General features: G+C 41.4%; 1 protein-coding gene across 4 annotated transcripts in view; it reads left to right on the top strand.

The window, feature by feature from the left end:
• pknox2 (pbx/knotted 1 homeobox 2) overlaps positions 1 to 19,040 on the top strand; it is a 165,246-nt gene extending 146,206 nt beyond the window's left edge. Inside the window, exons 12-18 of one of the 4 annotated variants that reach the window (XM_050035804.1) lie at positions 971 to 1,232; positions 9,455 to 9,477; positions 10,016 to 10,026; positions 11,565 to 11,754; positions 16,033 to 16,175; positions 16,529 to 16,743; positions 17,135 to 19,040. In XM_050035804.1, coding sequence (XP_049891761.1) covers positions 971 to 1,232; positions 9,455 to 9,477; positions 10,016 to 10,026; positions 11,565 to 11,754; positions 16,033 to 16,175; positions 16,529 to 16,743; positions 17,135 to 17,978 — 1,688 coding nt within the window. In that variant the 3' untranslated portion in view covers positions 17,979 to 19,040. Of the gene's footprint in view, positions 1 to 970; positions 4,757 to 9,454; positions 9,478 to 10,015; positions 10,027 to 11,187; positions 11,254 to 11,561; positions 11,755 to 16,032; positions 16,176 to 16,528; positions 16,744 to 17,134 lie in introns of those variants that run through there. The other 3 variants (XM_050035795.1, XM_050035787.1, XM_050035779.1) reach the window with 3 other exon arrangements.
• Positions 19,041 to 19,998: the final 958 nt, after the last annotated feature.

The raw sequence follows: 19,998 nt of genomic DNA, 5'->3' as shown, positions 1-19,998 counted from the left end.
GGGATCAACCACACCTCCTCACTAAGATAAAGTTTCTGTCCCCTCCTTGCTCAGAGTTGCTCTCAGAAACTTCCTGAATCACTCTTAAGCTAAGATTCCTTGCTAGGAATTTTTAGGCTAAGTTAGGAGCTCTCTGAGAGGACTCTGAGAATCTTTGTGAATACGGGCCTTAAAGCTGGTAAAAGCACTTAACAAAGCAGTTTCATGTGGCAAATCGGTGTTTCTTCTACACTGTTTGGCACGTCACAGATAGGCCGCTCATCCAGAACCTGCTAATGTGTGCTGGTAAAAACACAGACTAAAGCAGTTTCACATTACAGATTAGTGTTTCTCCAACCCTGTTTGGTGTTTTAGAGACAGACTGTTACCTGAGCACCCGCTAATGTGTAGTCACTTTTATTCTCTGATAACTTAAGATCTATTCATTCAGAATGTTTTGATTGGGAGCTGAATTATCCACCAAGGCCTCTCCAAACGAAAAGGGACCCTGGTTTTTCCGATGTTGCATGTCACAGAGGAGCTTCTAACTATGGTGGCCAATGTGAGAAAGCAAATGGCACTATTTAGAGCCAGTGTTTGGTTTGTCCCTTCTGGGCTACTGTAGAAACATGCTAGTGCAACATGTAGATCTCCTCATTCGAGGACCTGCTCCCCATGTACATATAAACAGTTCATTCTAAGGTAACTGGAACACAATGATTATTATTATAAATTTTACTTATTATATTCCATTTCTGTCAATATATCCCCCTAAATCCTACACACTAGACCTTTAAAGTAATGACCGTCTGATTCTGGTGTTGGAATATTTAAATAATAATGGGCCTGCTACCTTTGGCCATCATACTTTAGCTGCTTAAAAGCAAAATTAGATAAATACTAGAGAAGGGTGCACAGATGAATGGATTTGGTCTGTCTCTGGCTTAATAACTCGTCACCCCCCCCTCTCTGTTTCCCTGCCTCCCCTCAGACCCGCTGAGTATGGACAGCCTCCAGTCGCTGTCCTCAGACTCAGCCACCCTGGCCATGCAGCAAGCCATGCTGGGAGCCGACGACTCCATGGACGGCACTGAAGAAGAGGATGAAGAGGAAGAGGAGGAGGAAGAGGAGGAAGGGATGGAGGAGGAAGAAGAGGAGGAGGACGGAGAGGAGGAAAATGACAGAGGGAGGCAAATGTCTAGCGGAGGAGGAGGAAGGAGAGATCTGCGCATGGAGCACAGAGAGGAACTGGAGTAGTCGACCAGAGGGAAAGACTATGAACTTTAACCTCGGTTGTCCCCTCCATACGGCCTCATTCAAACTCAACTAGGACGACTCTAATGCTAAGTGACTCTTGAGAGCATGTGAGGGCATATTAGGTTTTCTCCAAATTCACCAGACTCTTGTGCAGAGCCACCATGGTGTCTAATCAGACACAATGACCATCATGATCATGATTATACAGGACAAATATGAGTTTAATGATGAATCTGTGTTGTTTCATTTTAGTATTGTATGTTCTCATGCAGTGAGCTCTTGAAATATTTGGATAGTAGCACATTTTGACTCTATAGCTCCTGTTATTTATGGACCGAAAAGGCACAGGAACTAAAAGGTTATAAAGATTACTGGCAGTTTTAAATTGAGACATTTTCACCACTTTACAGTAACACTTTCAGTTTGATGCTCTCAGACAGCAAGGACATTTTAAGGCAGTGTTGAATGCAGCTTAGAGCAAACTGAAAAAGAAAACTGGAGAACAAGAAGTGTTGATTAGTTGCACTTGCATAAAAAAAAAAAATCTTTGCACAGTGAGATTTTTTGACTATGTGAAAAACAGCTACTTGATTGAATGTAATCTAAATATTTCGGTACAATGAAATGACCCAGCAAGCAATAGTCGTGATTTAAACGTATTGGCTATATTTAGCTCCGATTTAGTCTAGCTACATGTAACCCAAATCCAGACAATTTAATTTTGAAATTGATTAAATGTAATTTTCGCCTTTGCAGATGGCGTGCGGTATGATTTTCAATCACGGATGGAGAGTCAACAGTAATTAAAATATGTTTATCTCCATTTTTTGGACATGGTCTCTACATAGCCGTATAATTGATGACGTCTACACTTTGGCTATGGTTAGACGCCTGCCAAAATTTCACTGACAGCCCAAATTCAGCCGTGATTTAGCCTAGACGTCAGGTCTTCATGTAGACGGCTATTAGACGTTTTTTAAACCAAAAAATGCTTTACAAAAAGGTCTGCAGTAGGGCTGCCCCCTAAAAGGTGGAGACCCCTCAGTCAACTGAGATTCTTCAACTGCGTTGTTAAGGCCCAGATCACACAGAAAGCATTTTAGCAATTTGAGGCGGCTTTTTGTCATTGTTTTTAATAAGAATGACGCTTATTCCGTACTGTTTTTGTGTTGCTAGGCATCTCACGTTTCCATGCTCTAGGCGCTTATTTTTGCCTAAGCTCTCTAAACTCCTCGAGTTGAGAAAAAAAAAAAACTGAGCAGAAAAGTACCCCATGTCATCTCTGCTTTTTTTTTTCCCATTGTCCAATCGGATGATTTAAGAGGCGGGCCTTCTGTGGTGGTCACAACAACAAGTTTACAGTTGGTGAACAATGGAGGATAAACTGGTGGTACCTGTGATCCACCCTCTTTTTTAGGGTCTTATGTACCCACACAGATCTCCATTTCCCTGTGCTCAACAAACTATTTGCTGACAGCCTCTCACCCTCAACCAGAGCTAGAGCAAGTACCCTCTGCCTGAGCATTTTAGTAACCAGCTACTAATAACTGTGAAAATAAGTTGGTAGTTTTAGCTAGCCAAAACAGCAGATTGATTACACAGGGAGGTTAGGGTAAGAAAGTGGTGGGGTGGTTGCCTGGCAACAATGAAAAGGTGCAGCAAGCGTTTTTTTTGCTAGTGGCATTCAGTAAAAAAAAAAAAAAAAAAATGCAGGGTGTTACACTGCGCGTTTTGCAACCCGTAAAATGTTTTCTGTGTGATCAGGGCCTAAGGCATTACATTTATTCACTTTACATGGACCTAAAATTAGTACTGAATTATGTTTAATGTTCGAATGTGTAAGTGTCTGTTTATTAGTCAGAAGAAATCATAAATCATCTTTTAGAAGGAGTAGACGTTTATCGTAGTTGGTTAAAAAGGCGGTGGTTAAACAACCAATGCTTTGAAATGGCATCAGAGATGGCACAGGTATGATCACGTTGTACCATCTGAGGTGTAACAGATGTATGTTACACATATTTCCCAATTACCTTATTGCTCTAGGTAAGAGGATTAGCCTACTGTTACTATTAGGAAATGCCAGTTCTGGTTCAGCGTTAGAAGTCGCACCCATAATTCACACAAGGTATCATGGGAGCTAGGAATAAGGTGGATATTACATGAACATCACTGTAACCTTTTACATCCCACCAAACCACGTTCAAACTCTCAGAATCTATATGGAATAAGAGGAACGAGAAGTCAAATATTTCTGTTAAACAACCAAATTCGATTCAGCTGACATAATTCTAAGTCAGGTGCAGCCCTAGTCTGCAGCTTTTTTTAAGCGTTCATTTCATGTGACTGAAAGTACTCTCAATTTACAACTGACAGTCTACACATTAACTTTGCAGTTCATTTTTCCTTTTGCTTCCTAAAATAGAAGTGAGGAGCCAAAGGAAAGGCGAAGTAAAATAGGTGTAATGCCATCCAAATATCTGCAGAAGTGACTGTATGTGTTGGCTTCCACTGCTGGGACATCATTCACGCCTTTTGAATGACTCATAGGTTCTCAGGTTGAACAACACTCTCATCCGGCGTGTTTCTTCCTCATGAGAGAAACACTTGACTCATTGCTGCAGCAAACCTTTTAGAGCATGATGTTTTAAACAACCTTAGTTCTTTTTTATTTCTTCTCCCATGAGCAAAAAAAAAAAAGAAAAAAAAAAGTAGTAAACCAGTGTATACTGACTGCACATATAGTATGTATATCAGATTTTTCCTATGTTTGCTTTCTGGTGTTGAAGGTTTGCATATTTATTCTTTTTTTTTTTCCTTTGGCGTGGCCTCGAAGGGTAGCTCAAGGAACAACATGACAATGACAGTTGCTTCTGCATATACTGTTCGTAGGTTTTGCAAATGTTCTGAATGAGGCTGTTGTTTTCGCTGGTGGCCATGCACGTTTGACTTCAACCATCAAGTCTTAGAAAATTGCTTGTGTGTTTTTGTGACCTTGGGTGATTCTGTCACAAAAGAGCATGGCAAGCACTGCCAGTCACTACAAACTGTCACCCACATCGCAGCATGGAGGGGAATCACACAATGACTTTGGAATCCCCAACCGACAGAGCCAGTGTCTTTTACTGACAAACTTTTCAAGGACGAAGACAATTTTGAGGAACATTAGAAAGAGAAGAAAAAAACTCAGTAGTAACAGCTCTTTCAATTTTATGTGAAGGATTTTGAAGAAACTGTGAAACAATTTCAGCTCTCTGTTTTGTACTAAAACACAGAAGCGGAGTCGCTCGTTTCTAATGTGAAGATGTCTAGAAAAAGAAAAACCATGTTATATTGAATGTTCTGATTGTTCATTGTGAAGTATGTTGCTCATTAATATTCTTTTCTCGATTGCTTTTTTTAAATGGATCTTCCAGAGCAAGTGACAGACAATAGGGAATATTTCTATTTCATTTGTACACTTGGTTGTCATAATCTATTGTGTTTCAATAGACCAATTTTAATAATTAAACATGTAAAGGTACTGGTTTTGACTTTGTGATATGAATGTTTAGGCTGCACAAACCCATCCAGAGCCAACATGTTCTCATCTCAAGTCGTCACATATCGCAGCTTTGTCAGTGGCCTTTCTTGTCTATGTATTACACGTCAGGTGTCCTCCTGCGACTGCTGTTGGACGCCGCAACCAACACCAGGACGTCAACAAAAGCACATGGTTAGGTTTAGAAGACATCGTCATGGTTTGGCTCTACATTCATATGAGAAGCTAACAGTGGGCTCCTGAGTAAAGCCCAGGGTTTGTTGGACCTTTCCATCACCCTTCCCACCTGCCCCATAAGGAATTTCCAGTTCCATATATTATATCGTTACTGGCAGCATTTCAACCTGACACCGTCCAGCAGTACATCATACTGCCTAGAGTTTCAGGGATATACCGGTTTAAGGTATACAGTGATATGAAAACTGACAGTTGTCACCATGTACGTTTGCTTATCTACGATATAAAAATTAAAAAAAAATAGGAGAATCTCATTTTTATTTTTGTTATTTTCAAAAGGGAGACTCTTTACAAATACTTCCATTAACAAAATGATTTCAAGTTTCAGTTATAGTAATCAAACATTTGTTCCACCATGAAAAAACCTTCCTTTTCCTTCCTTTAAGGATCATTCTAACTGGTAATAATAATAATGATAATATTTCTGTAATACTGTGATACCGTGAAGCCACAATATTTTCTGAGATGTACCATAAAAATCTCATACCGTTTCAACCCTAATACCGCCGCGACAAGTGCCATACAACCACGTTGTGAACTAACGGCACCCGTCTGTGTATCATACTGCTGCAGCAGGTGCTGTCCAGCCAGCCAGCAGTGTATCATAACACCGTAAAAGGTCCCATACGACCACATTACAAACTGATGGGGCGTATCAGGGGGGCGTTGTACACAGGAAGTGGGACTTATTATCTGGGGCCCCAATGGGAGGTGGGCTGTCAAAAAGGAATGAAAAGTTGTTTTGTTTGTTTATTTTTTGGCACTTTCTTTACATTTCTAAGTATTTAGTGCCATAACTTAACTAAAATTGGCTGAATAATTGATTGAGAACCTGAACTTTGTAAAGAAAAAATAGATGAAGCTGTCTAACCCCCCTTGCATCCCTTAAAGGCACAAAATGGTTTAGTCCGCCCCTGCAGTAGTAATAATCTCTAAACACAGCTAAAGCTAAGGGAGTGACTGTTTACGCTGCTGGTGTACTAACATACACTGTTTCTGTCTTTCCCAAAGAAAATGGGTTCCAAAAAGAAAAGACAGAGAAAGCAGCATAAGCAAACTGACTTTGTAAAAAAAAAAGAAAAATTCAAAATGGAAAAAGGAAGGGCAGGGGGCCCAGGCAGACTGCTTATGTATAGGGCCCAGAATTTGGTGCTACACCCCTGCATATCATACCGCCGCGAAAGGTGGCTTTTGGCGTTAGGTGACAGTGAAATCACTGACAAAGCGACAGTATTTAACAACTTCGGGATGAGAACATGCTGCCATGGGCCATAAATTCCTGAACGAGAGGTAAGCAGTGTGATATATGGGGATATATAGAGATGAAAAGCACTAAACAAAAAGAACAAAACACTACATAATTAACATGAGCATTGTTCCCTGCTGCACTCATCTGAGCCAGGATCACAATAGAGCAAGGCATAAGTGTGCGTGACACTTCCCAACCCTCTCCAGCTCTGCTTCAATGTAACCTATTTCCAGATTGCAGAGTTAGTAGTCTAAATATTGGTTTAACTTCTCCCATTTTCCTGTCATGTGTTGTCCCACCCATTGGTTATTACTCTAGCCTGTGATTTAACTTGCTGGAAGACGCCCACTTCAATGCTCTCCCACCTACCATAAAAGAACCCAACAGAGCACTCCACCACAGGGTTTTAATTTCTGAGATGTGGATTCTGCTCCCCTCGAGCAAATGGTAATCACTCCTGTGGATGCTTCCTGCACAAACCACATTGTATTCTTTTCACACAGCTTGTACATGTGTGTATAATTGCATCCTTGCATTGTTTTCTGCCCCCACCGCTACAAAAGGTCATGCTTTAATTGCAGCAACGCTTATTAAATATCTGTCATGGTCTACCTCTGCTACGTTTCTCCTCCTTCAGCCACATTTTCCAGTAGGAGGAATTTAAATTGCAGTGGCCATCTTGGGCTACAATGTAATATATCAGGGGGTGGGCAACATGTGATGAGGTTATCAGTAACTGACATTACCATGAGGAAGAAATGCTCAGAAGTTCTCATATGTGGGAGGAAACCATTATATTTCTAAAAGTGATCTAATAAAAAACTGAGAGTATGGGCATCACAACATTTCTTCTATAATTATTCCTCACAGGACTTTCTGTACAGCAGGTCAGAGGAGCAGAGGAGCCGGGGACCCCATCTGAGCCGTAAGAACACAAACAGGACAAAATGTAAATATATGAATCTATCCCATACAACAGCTAAGGTAGGGGTTTTAATTTATCATGAGGTGGCATGAGTTACAGCAGCAGAACTAGTCATAAATAATTTACTGGAGAATTTGTTTTTATTAATACAGAGTCGGGTCAACACATTCTTGTTCAGGTTGTTGCTGTACAGTAAGGTTCTTTTCACAGCCAGCAGGGTTCAAGTTTCAAAGAATACAATACTAAATAATGCAAGAATGGTCTGCTAAAATATATTTTCATATGAACGTGAAATATCATGTAAAAGATGGGTTATATGTGTATGTTAACAGTTTATCACATCATGTTCAGACAGGCAACAAAAACACAACCTATAACATTCTCACTCCGACCTCATCACACATCAGCATTTGATTATGGATTTTCCACAGTGATATATGACATGCATGGTACCCTGGGTGCGTTTGTTGTTGATGTCCTCGGACGCCGTGTCAGCTTCAGTCTGTTACATGCATTGTCTTTTTCAAAATACACTTCTGTTTTAAGAGGAAATGTGCAGTTTTCTTACAGTCTCTTTCAAAATAAACGCACTACATCGGTACAACACCAGCCATTGACATTTTTTCCTTCAACAACAAACGCATGTGGTTATGTTTGGCCAACAAAAGCACATGCGTTTGTTTAGGAAAAAAATAACAGGGTTTTGCTTTACAGTTTTACGGGCAGTGAAGACGGGCCCCCTCCCACCAGCCCTACTCACACTTTTGCCCCCTTAACTTTTGTTGTTGACCCACCATATTTACCCCTGACCCCGCCGAGCGCAATTATACAATCACAACAACCAGCCACAAATCATGCATACGTGAAATGCCGTCTTTTTTCATCAGTGTCTGACAGTGGAAGTCAGTGACCAAGTGCAGGTATTCGATGACTTCAAAATAAGACTGGGTTGAACCTTCAGTCATTTGAATAGGACCACTGCATTGGCTCCAGCTAAGAAAAAAGTAGGATACTGTATATTTAGACTAAGAAGTTGAACCTCGCTCAACATGCCACAATGCAAAACAACATATGGCAAACCAAGAGGCAACCTTTGGGGCTGAAAAATAAAGCCAAAAACTGCAGTTCCTCAAATGTCCACTTGAGGCTGGCTCCAGAGGCCAATCAATAGACCCTCATGTTAAAATGCCCAACTTAACAGCAGAAATAAACATGTTTACTGCCTGGTACAAACAACGATTTTGGTCTCTATAGCTAATTTTGCCATTCATGACAACTGTACAGGGATGAATTTTTATATAACTCACCCATTTACATTTTATTAAGGCTTAAAGTTACACATAATCAAGGATGGGCTGCTTTGACTGACAGGCTGTCTGCTGATAGTGTCCTTAGCTCTTCAGTCAGATTCACCCGTCTCTTCCACAGTGTCAGCCTCTCACCCAAATATGATCACTTCTCGCTCCAAAATACTAAGCTGGCAACAGCTAAAATTCTGAATTTGAGGCTTCAAGGCAGGAATCCACAAACAAATGGGTGAAGTCACAGTAGTCATGTCCATTATTTTTACAGCCTATGGGCAAAACCTGTGGTGGCCAATCAAATGTATTCCTGGTAGATTAATTGATATGTGGCTTGATTGTTTATCTGGTAATACTGTAACTTTCAAACTTCAGAATCTTTTTTCATAGTATTATAAACTGCTGTGCATCCCTTGGGTGTCAGACAAGCCTTCAAACTCTGACGGATCACTTTAAACTGGACAAACTGAAAAATCATATTTCCAGGGATGAACATTTTTTAATTTCCAAGTAATTTTAATGTTACTTACTTATCAAATGTATTGTACTTTGCTACATTTCAGGTCACATCTGTTATAGAGTAAAAACCAAGTCACACGAACCAGGCTGATAAACTGTGTAAGAATGGAACAAAAGAAGCAGCAAAGAGGCTGCAGGTGTGTGTGTAGCCACAGGAGGGCAGAGCTCGAAACATGCACTCAGCTGACACTATGGAAGAGATACATGCTGTAAATGTTTAAGTTCACTGGCCAAGCATAGGATGGGAAGGGTGCAGAACAGTGGTCACAGCCATTATATAGTATTTAGTGAACAGTACAAATGCACTACAACAGAATGAAATTAAGGATCATGTTTTTATGGGTTATGGTTAGCACAATTGCACATCTGCATAGGTTGCAACAACCTTAATTAATTGTTCAATTAATGATGCTCCTTTTTCAGTTTGTTTCCAAGAGTTGGAATAGGAGATTGTTAGCACTCTCACAGGGTTGCCAACTTTGGTCAGAGGGCCAGAGTGAGATTTTACCTTGTGACGTAATATCTGCTTGTGCGTGCGTGGTCATGACCATACGTAACGTGGACACGGCGGCACTTTTTTTTTTAACCTTAAAAGAGTTAATATGTATATGCACACATATTCATATCTATAGGCCTAAGCCCCACATATGTCCATAGACGCTCAATATTTGTTTTACAGCGCAGATCAAGGTCAATTTCATCAATCTGATGGTAGTATTGATCATCTGCTTAAAAAAATCCAGTAATATGTCCTGATGTGTGTCCTGTTCTCCCCAAAGAAAATTTTGAAAATTCACGCGGCGAAATCCTATTTTCATGCAATTTCATACAGAAATAGATCAATTCAAGAACTTTCAATGACCTGCAAGCATTTCCAACCTGGTCTCACTCTGAAGTCGTTTAATACCGCTGCTTGGGCAGTGACTTCTAGCGTCAGACACTGATGAAGAAAAAAAGCCGTCCTTTCATGTCGGCATGATATGTGGCCAGTCACCATTATTGTTTAACAGCGCCCTGTGGTGTCAGGGGGAAACACAGTGGGACAACAATGTAAGTTAAAGAGGCAGAAGTCTGAGAAGGGCAGGTGAGAGGGGTAGGGGATGGGTCAAACAACCACCAGCTTTCACCTTGGAGGCCAGTGTTCGCCTACCGGAAGATTATAAAGCCAAACCCTGATCTTGTTCCGAATCCCAACCTTGTGCTTTTTTTTGCCTGAACCCAAAGTCATGTGTGTGTTGGCTAAATGTCACTACATGTTTGTTGTTGAAGGCGTTGTACTGGCATAGTGTGTTTTTTTATTTTGGAGACTTTATGCAAACTATACACTTCCTGTGAAAACAGAAGTGAATATTGAAAACACATAATGCATGTAACACGCTGAAGTTGACACGGCGTCCCAGAACATCAACAACCAACATACCCAGGTTACCTTGCACATCGTAACTCGACATGTCAACGGTCAGAGTGAGAATGTAATGGCATTTCAACAAATGACCACTGTTGCTCTTTTTCTGATGAAAACGATTCTAATTGTAAATGTAGTCCAACACACTATTTGTAACACTCAACCGCACTCTACAAATCTGATCTTAAAATATAAAACAGATAAATATAGTACAAATCCACTGCAGCAGCCAAATGTTTGTTTGTTTCATTTGTGTTTTACATGTTTTCCAGTTCAAAAACACCAAAATGGAGTTCTATCTACCCATAGATGTCCTGTCAGATCTGTTCAATCAAATACATTTTTCACACAATGTTAGTTTTTCTCTCTCACACATGTAAGCTAGTGCACCAAACAGAAACATAAGCATCCCTGTTGTATGGTACAGTTTCTGATCCAGCAGTCACTCAGAGGGTGAAGTGCAGTAAAAATAGTCTCAGAATGACAGAGGCTGAAAAAGCCACTGGCGATGGTTCACTTGTTTGAAGTGGGACACAGCCACCATGCTTCACAGTGTGGACAGACTGGAGAAACACACACACACACAACTGCATTGCCCAGCATTGAGTACTGGAGGTCTGCTGCAGTCGGTGCCATCTGGGCGCCTACATGCTCCCAGATGTCCTCTCTGTAATTAGAGCCAGGCCCGGCTCGGCCTGGTCCAGCCCAGATCCAACCTCTCATTTACTGAGGCCCTCCCTGAATACTTAAGAAGCCTTCCAGCAAGTGCAGGCCTTTAGAGGAACTCTTTGGCGCTACACATATTTTCTAATAGTATCACCAAAGAAAGCTGGAAGACTTAAGGTAAGTTAACTTTACCTGTCATCATATGTTAAGGACATTTCCCTGAAATACTGTTAATTGCTTTACTAATTAAATTTCCCCCAAATCGGTAAAGCAATCCACTCCTTTAGGAGTTGTCTTTCATTACTGTAGATTTAAAGGTATTTCTTTGTTGTGGAATGACAGAGAGGACAAGGTAGAGAAAGTCAAGCAATGGCATGTGACAAAGGTCATGAGTCTGATGTACCTACAGAACTGAGAGCACATGATATCTTAGTTTGCTACTTGACAGTGTCAAAAAAATAAACCTTTCTCTTATCACCGGGTAGGAGTTCAAAATGTCCATCGCCCAGGCGGCGGCCAAGGCCATGCTATCTGATGCCCTGCTGCAGGGAAGCTCCGGGATAAACCGGATCAGCCACCTAGAGCTGGAGCTTCCTCTGGACAAGGTCATCAAGTTTGTGTCTGTCGGCCTTCCGCTGATGCTGGTGTGTATGGCCTTCGCCCGCGAGATCTCCCTGGGTGAGCAACTCTCTGTCCTTTTTTAAAGCTATGATAGGACATTTCTTGTGTTTTAATTACACCGTCATGTAGTGTCCTCCATTAAGTAATTGTGTCCTTGAACTACTTATTATTTACTCGCTTAGCTGCATTTGGTTGAACTTGCAATAAGGAGGAATGTCATACATACTAATGTAAAGTTATCATTCCTGTAGCCCTTTTTATTTAACTCAAAATTAACATAAAGGTTGAGACAGAAATGTATTTTTTCATGGCTTGAGGAAGTGACCCAAATTTGTTATTATTTCTGCATCAAAAGTCCTGACCTATGACAAGTGAGCACATCTGTGCTCTCTCCCAGCAGGCTTTTATTTTTGCACGCAGATATCTCATCTCTTACAATGCCTACTTGAGGAAACTAAATATTAAGAGCTGTAACAATGAGAGCTGTAATCACATGGCACTTTCTTTAACAAAATTAGGGTGCTGGAAAGAAAGGAGGAGAAAACACTTAAACAACACCTATCATAAAAGATAGCCATTTACTGCTCACTCCATTAAGACCTCCTCAGCAACACAAAATAAAAACTGCCTCCAACTCTCATCAGTTTATTGACTGTTCTGCTGTTTCTTTTACTGCCTGGAGTGTTTTAGACCAGAGAAAAAAAAACGTTTTGAAAAATAGGGGTGTTTTTTCACATGAAACAACTTGTCTGTCCACGATCATTCAAAGAACACAAAAAAGGCACAGCTGACAATCCAAACTATACGTAGCAAGTCTGTAGCACAAGTCTCTTGCAGAGGAGGCTGACTCCCTTGACTTTGAACTAAACGTTGTCTCTCCAGAGCTGGTCTGCAATCAGTGTGATGCTCCTGATGCTAATTGCCATGGGGGATGATTGAGAGCAGCGTTCACTAACGCTGGCACGCTGTAATTACAAGGCGAAGTTCTTCTATGGCAGCTCCCCCCTATTTGAGTCAAATGAGAGGATATGTTGATTAACTAGAAGGGGGTGGGGGTTGGGGGGTAGAACATGTTGTGGTGGCGGGGTACGCGGCTCAACTGATGGATCTTGGCTGCCTATCTGCTGGGTTGTCAGTTTCACAACAGTGCTTGATTGCGCTGCTGTCTGGAGTCTGGTTTACTTGCACCTGGACTCTCAGCCAAGAATTCTTGTACAAAGCACAAATGTGGGGATGATCTGCCAATGTTAATTGGGGAGTGGGAGCGGGAGATAGGAGCAGTGGCAGAAATTTAAGTTCCTTTGCTTTGCCAAATGACTCACAGGGGTGGGGAGCTGAGGGGAAGAATATTTTACAAATTTCATGAGCAGGCATGTGCTGTCGTTTTTTATTTAGGGTGACTTTTGAACGCATGCGCCCACACATGAACTCACAAAATGAAGAAGAAATTCCCACAGTAAACTGCATGAGAACATAAAGTGGTGTCACTTAGTATTATAACTGCAGCACTCACCATAACTTAAACCTGAACCTGAAGTACTGATGTAGCTCCCATCAGTAGTGCTTAGAAAAGTATATGATTAAACTCTTCAGAAGTCCCCCAAAGCATAAAAACATTTAGTAACACTATGTTCTTTTGGCTTAGTTGGTAGTCTACAAACTGGTATTAATTACATTAAAAATCAGTTTTCGCTGATCTGTTTAGTATTGACGTGTCTGCACAATTTACCCTTTGCTAAGTCCCGCCCCTCAAATGCAGACTGGCCAATTATAGTGTAGCATCGGCCAGCTCCGACAAGGGTCCAACAACAACACAGCTGTGCTCCACAGACACTCATGCACTCATTTCAGAGTAGATATATGTTTCTTCCCCTTTCCAAAACTAAAAGCAAACCCTGAAAAGCGTAGGGTTAGCTGGCTAGTTAGCTACTGAAGGTATAGCCCACTGAATGTATACACACTTTTGCTTTTTAAAGTGAAGTGAATAAAAGCCTACCCTTCTTTACAGGAACCAGTGATGGGAAACAGGGAAACTCTGCCATATTCAACCAGCTGCTTGGCATTGCAGTGTGTGCCGATGAACGCTGTTTGGCTTCCTCTTAAGTGCCCCACCCGTCTGCTGGAGGAGGTCTGCTGGCAAAGGTTCGCACTACAGCTCCAGCAGGGGTGAAGCCAAATACCGTTCATCTGCACACACTGCGTTGTCACACAGCTTTATATATCTTCTGGCTCACTTTTAGGCTTTAGCTTCTGTCGTTGTCTTTTTAACCTGTTCTTGCTTGGATATATCATTACATATTGTACATTCTTGATCTGCTTCTCTCTGAAATCACTTTTTTTCTGATCTGATCTGATAATATGTCCTCAGGGAGTGCAGTTAGTGACAGTGTGGGATCAATGTTAACTACAACTATCATAAAAGGGGCAGGGCTTAGCCAAGGGTCAATTGGAAGCAAATGATACTAATTGCTCCACCATGATACCTTCAGGGGTTTGTGAAGTGGCAGCTTTGAGGGTAGAAGCCTAAAAAAAAAAAGCTTGTTACTATGTGGCTGCCACTAATGGATGGTGATACTGCTCAATCATCCAGGTCTCACTCCAAAGTCATAGAATATCGGCGCTTAGGCAGTGGCTTCATGCATCAGACACTGACAAAAAAGCTGTCCTTTCACATCGGCATGATGCATGGCCGGTTGCCATTATTGTGTAATGCCGCCCAGGGGCATCAGGGGTAAATGCGGTCAGACAACTACGTATGTTAAAGAGGCAAAAAGCCTGAGCAGGGTGGGTGGGAGTGGTGGTGAATGGGTCCAACAACCACCAACTGTCACCTGGGAGCCTGGTGTTCCCTTCCCCTTACAACCATGTGCATATGTTGGCCAAACATAACCACATGCTTTTGATGTCTAAGGAAAAACCGTTAATTCTTGGTGTTGTGGTATTGTAGTGCGTTTATTTTTGAATAGACTGTATGCAACCTGTACATTTCCTGTGAAAATGGAAGTGTATTTTGAAAACAGACAATGCATGTAACAGACTGAAGCTGGCATCGCGTCCCAGGATGTCAATAACCAATGCACCCAGGGTACCTTGCATGTCATATGTTTAAGTGGAAAGTCCATGACCAAACTTTAAAATATGACCAGGTAGGGGTGAGACTGTGTTGGCTCACAACTTAGACCATATGTCCTCACCATTAGCCTCACCATGTTGGCCTCTGATAAAGTCCACTTTTAATTCAGAATAGGGTTTCAATACATGTCCTTACAAATGGTCCCAAAACCTCACATAAATTTAGATTGCATTGTTTTGAAAAAATGTTTATAGTGACCAATAAATATTATTTTCATCTCAAATCAAATGCAATATGTTCATTTCTTAGAAACATTTTGGCTAATTTCCATATATTGTTCAATATGAACAAGTGACATTTGAAGAAGGTTGTGGCAAATGCAGCTGTACCATACTGCTTTCACCCTCAGTATGTAAAAGACAATGTTACAATCAACATGGAGCACTAACCAACAGAGACGATATACATTTATTTCAGCATTGTTCTCAAAATACGAGTTATAACCTTTACTTTCTGTAAATACCCAGGCCACTTTTAAAATGAATTTATTCCATCATAACCTTAGTTGCCAAATTTATATTTTAGGTGTCACTATCAATATGTTAAAATGTGGCTGATTAATTACATTACTCACATATGCCTGTAGCCTGGATCATGTAATGGTTGCCTATAACGAGGTGGACTGGCAGGAGAAATCACATCCTGACAGTAAATTAGTGGCAGTATGTTTCTACTTACAGAGTGCTGGGCAGATGCGGTGTTGTAAAAAATAGAAGTTCCATGTTTCTCTTCTAAGGCTCTGAATTAGGGGGGCACACCCTTGGTGTGTTCCCTCCCAAGCTCTCTGTTTAAGGGTGGAGCACCCATGGGAAATGACAGATGGGTGCAGAGCATGGATTCAAGTGGTTGGACTACATGTGGTTATATCAAGGTGGACTAAATATAAGGTGGAGGAGGCCAAGTTTGGAATAGAGTCAGCCAGGGTTTTAAATGCCAGGTTGCCATTTGGAAACATATGATTTCTCCAGTGAAATGCTGTACCACTGAAAAGAAAAGGGCACACAGAAGTGCATGCGTACGTGTCTGGTAGTGGACCTCCAGTACTGTGTGTGTGTGTGTGTGTGTGTGTGTGTGTGTGTGTGTTTGGGGGGGAGGGGGGTTATTATGTGCTTAAAGACTGCTTACAGGCAAATTGATAAAGCAGAAGATTATTCCCCATTTCAACAGATAATGTTACAAATCAACATTGGTTTATTCTGCAGGGCCTCAGATCAGCTGTTTCCCTCCCAGCAATTTCACCATCAAGCAGGCCAGCTATGTAGACACATACTGCTGGGACTCTCTCATGCATCATGAGTTTGACAGCGATGGGAACTTCGAGGAGCGCTCGCTCTGGGTACACAAAGTAAGTTGAGAGATTCTGAGCAACCTTACTTGACTTGTTATTTTGGCTGGCAAAGTTAAACTGCTGAAACCCTTTTTTCCCCCCTCACTGTAACTTCCAAAACTTCAGTTGAAAATGTCAGTGTACCACTTTATAACAAAGCAGTACCTGTTTTGTTGCTAAAACCATATCCAAAGTACCATTTGCTGCACAGTTGACATTTAAAGCCCAGGAAATTAGTTCTAATTCAGGACTATTTGTAATACTAGATGGTGAAGCCATTGTTTATGTTACTCATCTGCTTGTTTCAACTATTTCCTTCCACTCCATCTGTCTATCCTCTCTGTCATCCTTTTCTCTTGTTGTCTATGCAGATGTTCCCTTACTCTCTTCTGGCCATGGCAGTGTTGATGTACCTGCCGGCTCTGATCTGGCGCCAGCTCGTCATGCCCTCTCTGGGCTCGGACCTGCTCTTCATAATTGATGAACTGGACAAGTCGTACAACCGCTCGATCCGACTGGCCCAGAGCATTCTGGATATGCGCCAGAACACTAAGAATCCCCTCACATTTCAGGCAGAACTGCAAAGGTAAGATACCAGCTGTTGGCTTGTAGCATAAATTATCATAATTCTTTATGTCCATGTTTTCAGTAACCTTATGAGTGCTGAAACTAGAATATGCCTTCATTAATGAAATTTTAATGATTCCTGTAGAAAAATTGGGTCATTGCAGCAGCAAATAAAGATGATCTACTGGTAATGTTTTCCTCACCCTCAGCAACTACCTTAGACAAACCCTTGTGCAAGGGACTAAACTGTTTTAGTGGAGGACTGTTGTGGGTGGTGTTGTGGGCATCTCCTAGACACCAAAAGTATAAGACTGTGTTTTGGTTGGGACCCTCCCAGCTGGAAATGTGTGTAGCTGTATGAACATGAAGGAGAGCATGGTGCTAATTTTCTTCTCCTTGACCAATTGCAGGGCCAAGAAGAAGCGGTACTTTGAATACCCTCTACTGGAGAGATACATGCAGTGCAAACAAAACTCCTATTTCCTTGTTAGCATGCTTTTCTTGCGGGGCTTCCTCCTCCTGACCTTCATGGCAGCTGCTTGTCTCTACCTGGCATACTTCCACCTCTCTGCCTTCCTGCAGGACGAGTTCAGCTGCTTTGTCCGCACGGGTATGCTGCGTGATCAGAACTGGGTCCCTGAATTGGTTCAGTGTAAAATGATTGGCCAGTTGGTTTTTCAGGTGATAAGTGTGGCCAATGGTGCCATCTACGTCCTGTTGGCTCCTATCGTCCTCTTCAGTCTGATTCGGCTCTTTGTTTGGGACACCACATTCATCTCCGTCTACGAGGTCCTCCCAGCCCTCGACCTCATCAACCGCCGTAGACTAGGCTGCCCATTGAATGACCTAAACGTTCTCCTGCTCTTCTTGCGTGCCAACGTAGCTCACCTGATGTCTTATGGGAAAGTGAGAGCACTGTGCTCACTTGCGCCACCACAGGTGGGCAACAGCACCGCGGGACAGGGCCTGAGCACAATGCTGACCCAAGAGGAGATAGAAGAGCGAGAAGAGGCTGCGATGGAGCTGGCAGAGGAGGTGGAGGAGGCCAAGGAGGAGGGGAAACTCAACTTAGTGGATATCATGACTATTCTGGGAGCGGCACAGGGAAGAGTGGTAAACTGCAGCGAGAAGAGGCCTCTGGTGGAGGAGAATATGAGTCTCGGTACCGTAACACTTATCTATACACTCAAACGCATTCTGCTAGTTGCTATTTTCGTCTACATTATTTGGGATGTACAGAAAATTATTAAGTGACCTCCAGACTACACATACAGGCTCCAAAAATAAATATCAAGTGCTTGTAATATCAGGTAGCATAAGCAGTTCCCATTGAACAGACAGAATTCAGAATAAGGTCATATCCCTGTGAACCTGAGGAAGCAGTTTGAGAAACATTTTCAACTGTAGGCGAATTCAAATAAATTCAAGAAAACATTGTTTAGTATTTTTTCACTTTTACTGTCTGTAATTGCTGTTGCTCTTTCTTTCTGAAGCCAGACTGAACTGCCTATATTTCTAAAAGAGTCTTTTAAAAGTACTGGCTAATGTAGAAGAGATAGATTTGTGGTACTTCCTAGCCCTAACTGCCCTCTCTGTCTCTTCACAGAGCCTAACCACCAGGGGTACCATGAGTTGAAGGAGACTGCACCATTTAGTCATTACTAGGCCTCCTATGGACTGAATCAATGTGATAACAATGGGGGGGTCGGGACACGCTCTACAGTAGATTTTCAAGAGTACTGTACCCACAAAGACTGTGGACATCAATCAAGGGTTTCTGCAGTCTGAGGACAAAAAAAAAACCTCTTTTAGAATTACAGGGCAAATTGTTCTGGCTAGAAATGTCAATGATTTGGATTTGTCAGTGTGTACATCTGTAGCTGCCACAGATGTTCTTTCTTTCCCTCACTTTGGTCACGTTTTTTTTAGGAGTCAGTAATGGCTAGAAGTCAAAGGTGAGCATGCAAGTGAAAGTGGCTGTTGTATTTATGGTGCGAGAACACAAAGCATGAGCAAGTATGACTATAAAGTATTTGTCAACATGATTTGGTTATATTGCACATTTGTGAGAAATATGAGTAGTGAGAGTAAACGTATGTATGTCCACTGAGCGGCAGAAAGACATTTTCAGTGGCAACTACGGATTTCATTGTGAGAAATATTTTGTTCATGAATTTATTAAGAGGTAAGATATAAAACATTGTTGTACTCACTTTTTCTTTTGCTTCCTTCTATTGTTATTTACTTCATGAGCAAATGAAATGAGATGTATCTTTCTGTGAATTAACGAAGTGTATTCTATGTAATTCTAAATAAATGAAGTTTGTATAATCACTGGTGTTCCCTATATCATTATCCTAAATAACCCATGATTACACTGACAGACAATCCTCCAATATAATACATCAGAAAATCAAGCTGAACTTTCCACTTAAGGATAGCAGAGAGCCACTCATCTTTTAGTGCTTCTGTTTTTAGTACATGCACTTCCAGAGCTGGAGGGACTAAAGTTTCTTTAACAAAAGGTAGACATAGAATAAACAAAATACTGTACTCTCATTAGGGTCATAGTTAATGATGTCAGCCAGCTGACGTTTATTTACTAGATGGATTAAACTCTACATTTGCGTTAGTGTAGTTGTCACTAGCATCACAGTATTTACAAGCATTAAATTATGTTTTATTCAAAATTACTAATTGTTTATCATTACATTCATTAGAATGAGGTATGAGTTTTGAGGGGAAAAGGATGTTCACATTTCTACATTTCAACACAGCTATTAATTGACTTAGAGTTGGTTCTGGTCAAAGTGCTTCTAAATTTTGTTTAACTCTTAATCAAACAGATGATACAGCAAACAACCAATAGATAGTAAACATGTGGCATCCACTGTTAGCTGCGGTCTCCAGAGTGACCAAGCGCCATCTGAGGAGAGGTGCAGCTGGACACAAATTAGAGACCTACTGACTTTCCTGCATGAACCAGCCAGCCTTGGCAATGTAAAGATAAATAGATTAACTTTATTGTCTGTCTCAGCAGTGACAGAAATTCTCCTTTGACAAGGCTAAAGAGTACACAGGATTCACATTCAAAACACATAAAAAGAGGGACTGTTAAGAGGACTGTTCAAACAGCAACTGAAAATAGCAGGTTAAAGTACAGTGTCTGTTTTAGATTGTTCAGGGTGGTTATTGCAGAGGGAATGGAAAGGATTTCTTGTGGATGTGTAACACTGTTCTGGTCTACCGGCCTTATGAACAGTGCCCCAGATTT

The sequence above is a fragment of the Epinephelus moara genome, chromosome 3 (assembly GCF_006386435.1).
Source record: "Epinephelus moara isolate mb chromosome 3, YSFRI_EMoa_1.0, whole genome shotgun sequence".
Taxonomy (NCBI): domain Eukaryota; kingdom Metazoa; phylum Chordata; class Actinopteri; order Perciformes; family Serranidae; genus Epinephelus; species Epinephelus moara.
This window is presented reverse-complemented; position numbering and strand designations above follow the sequence as displayed.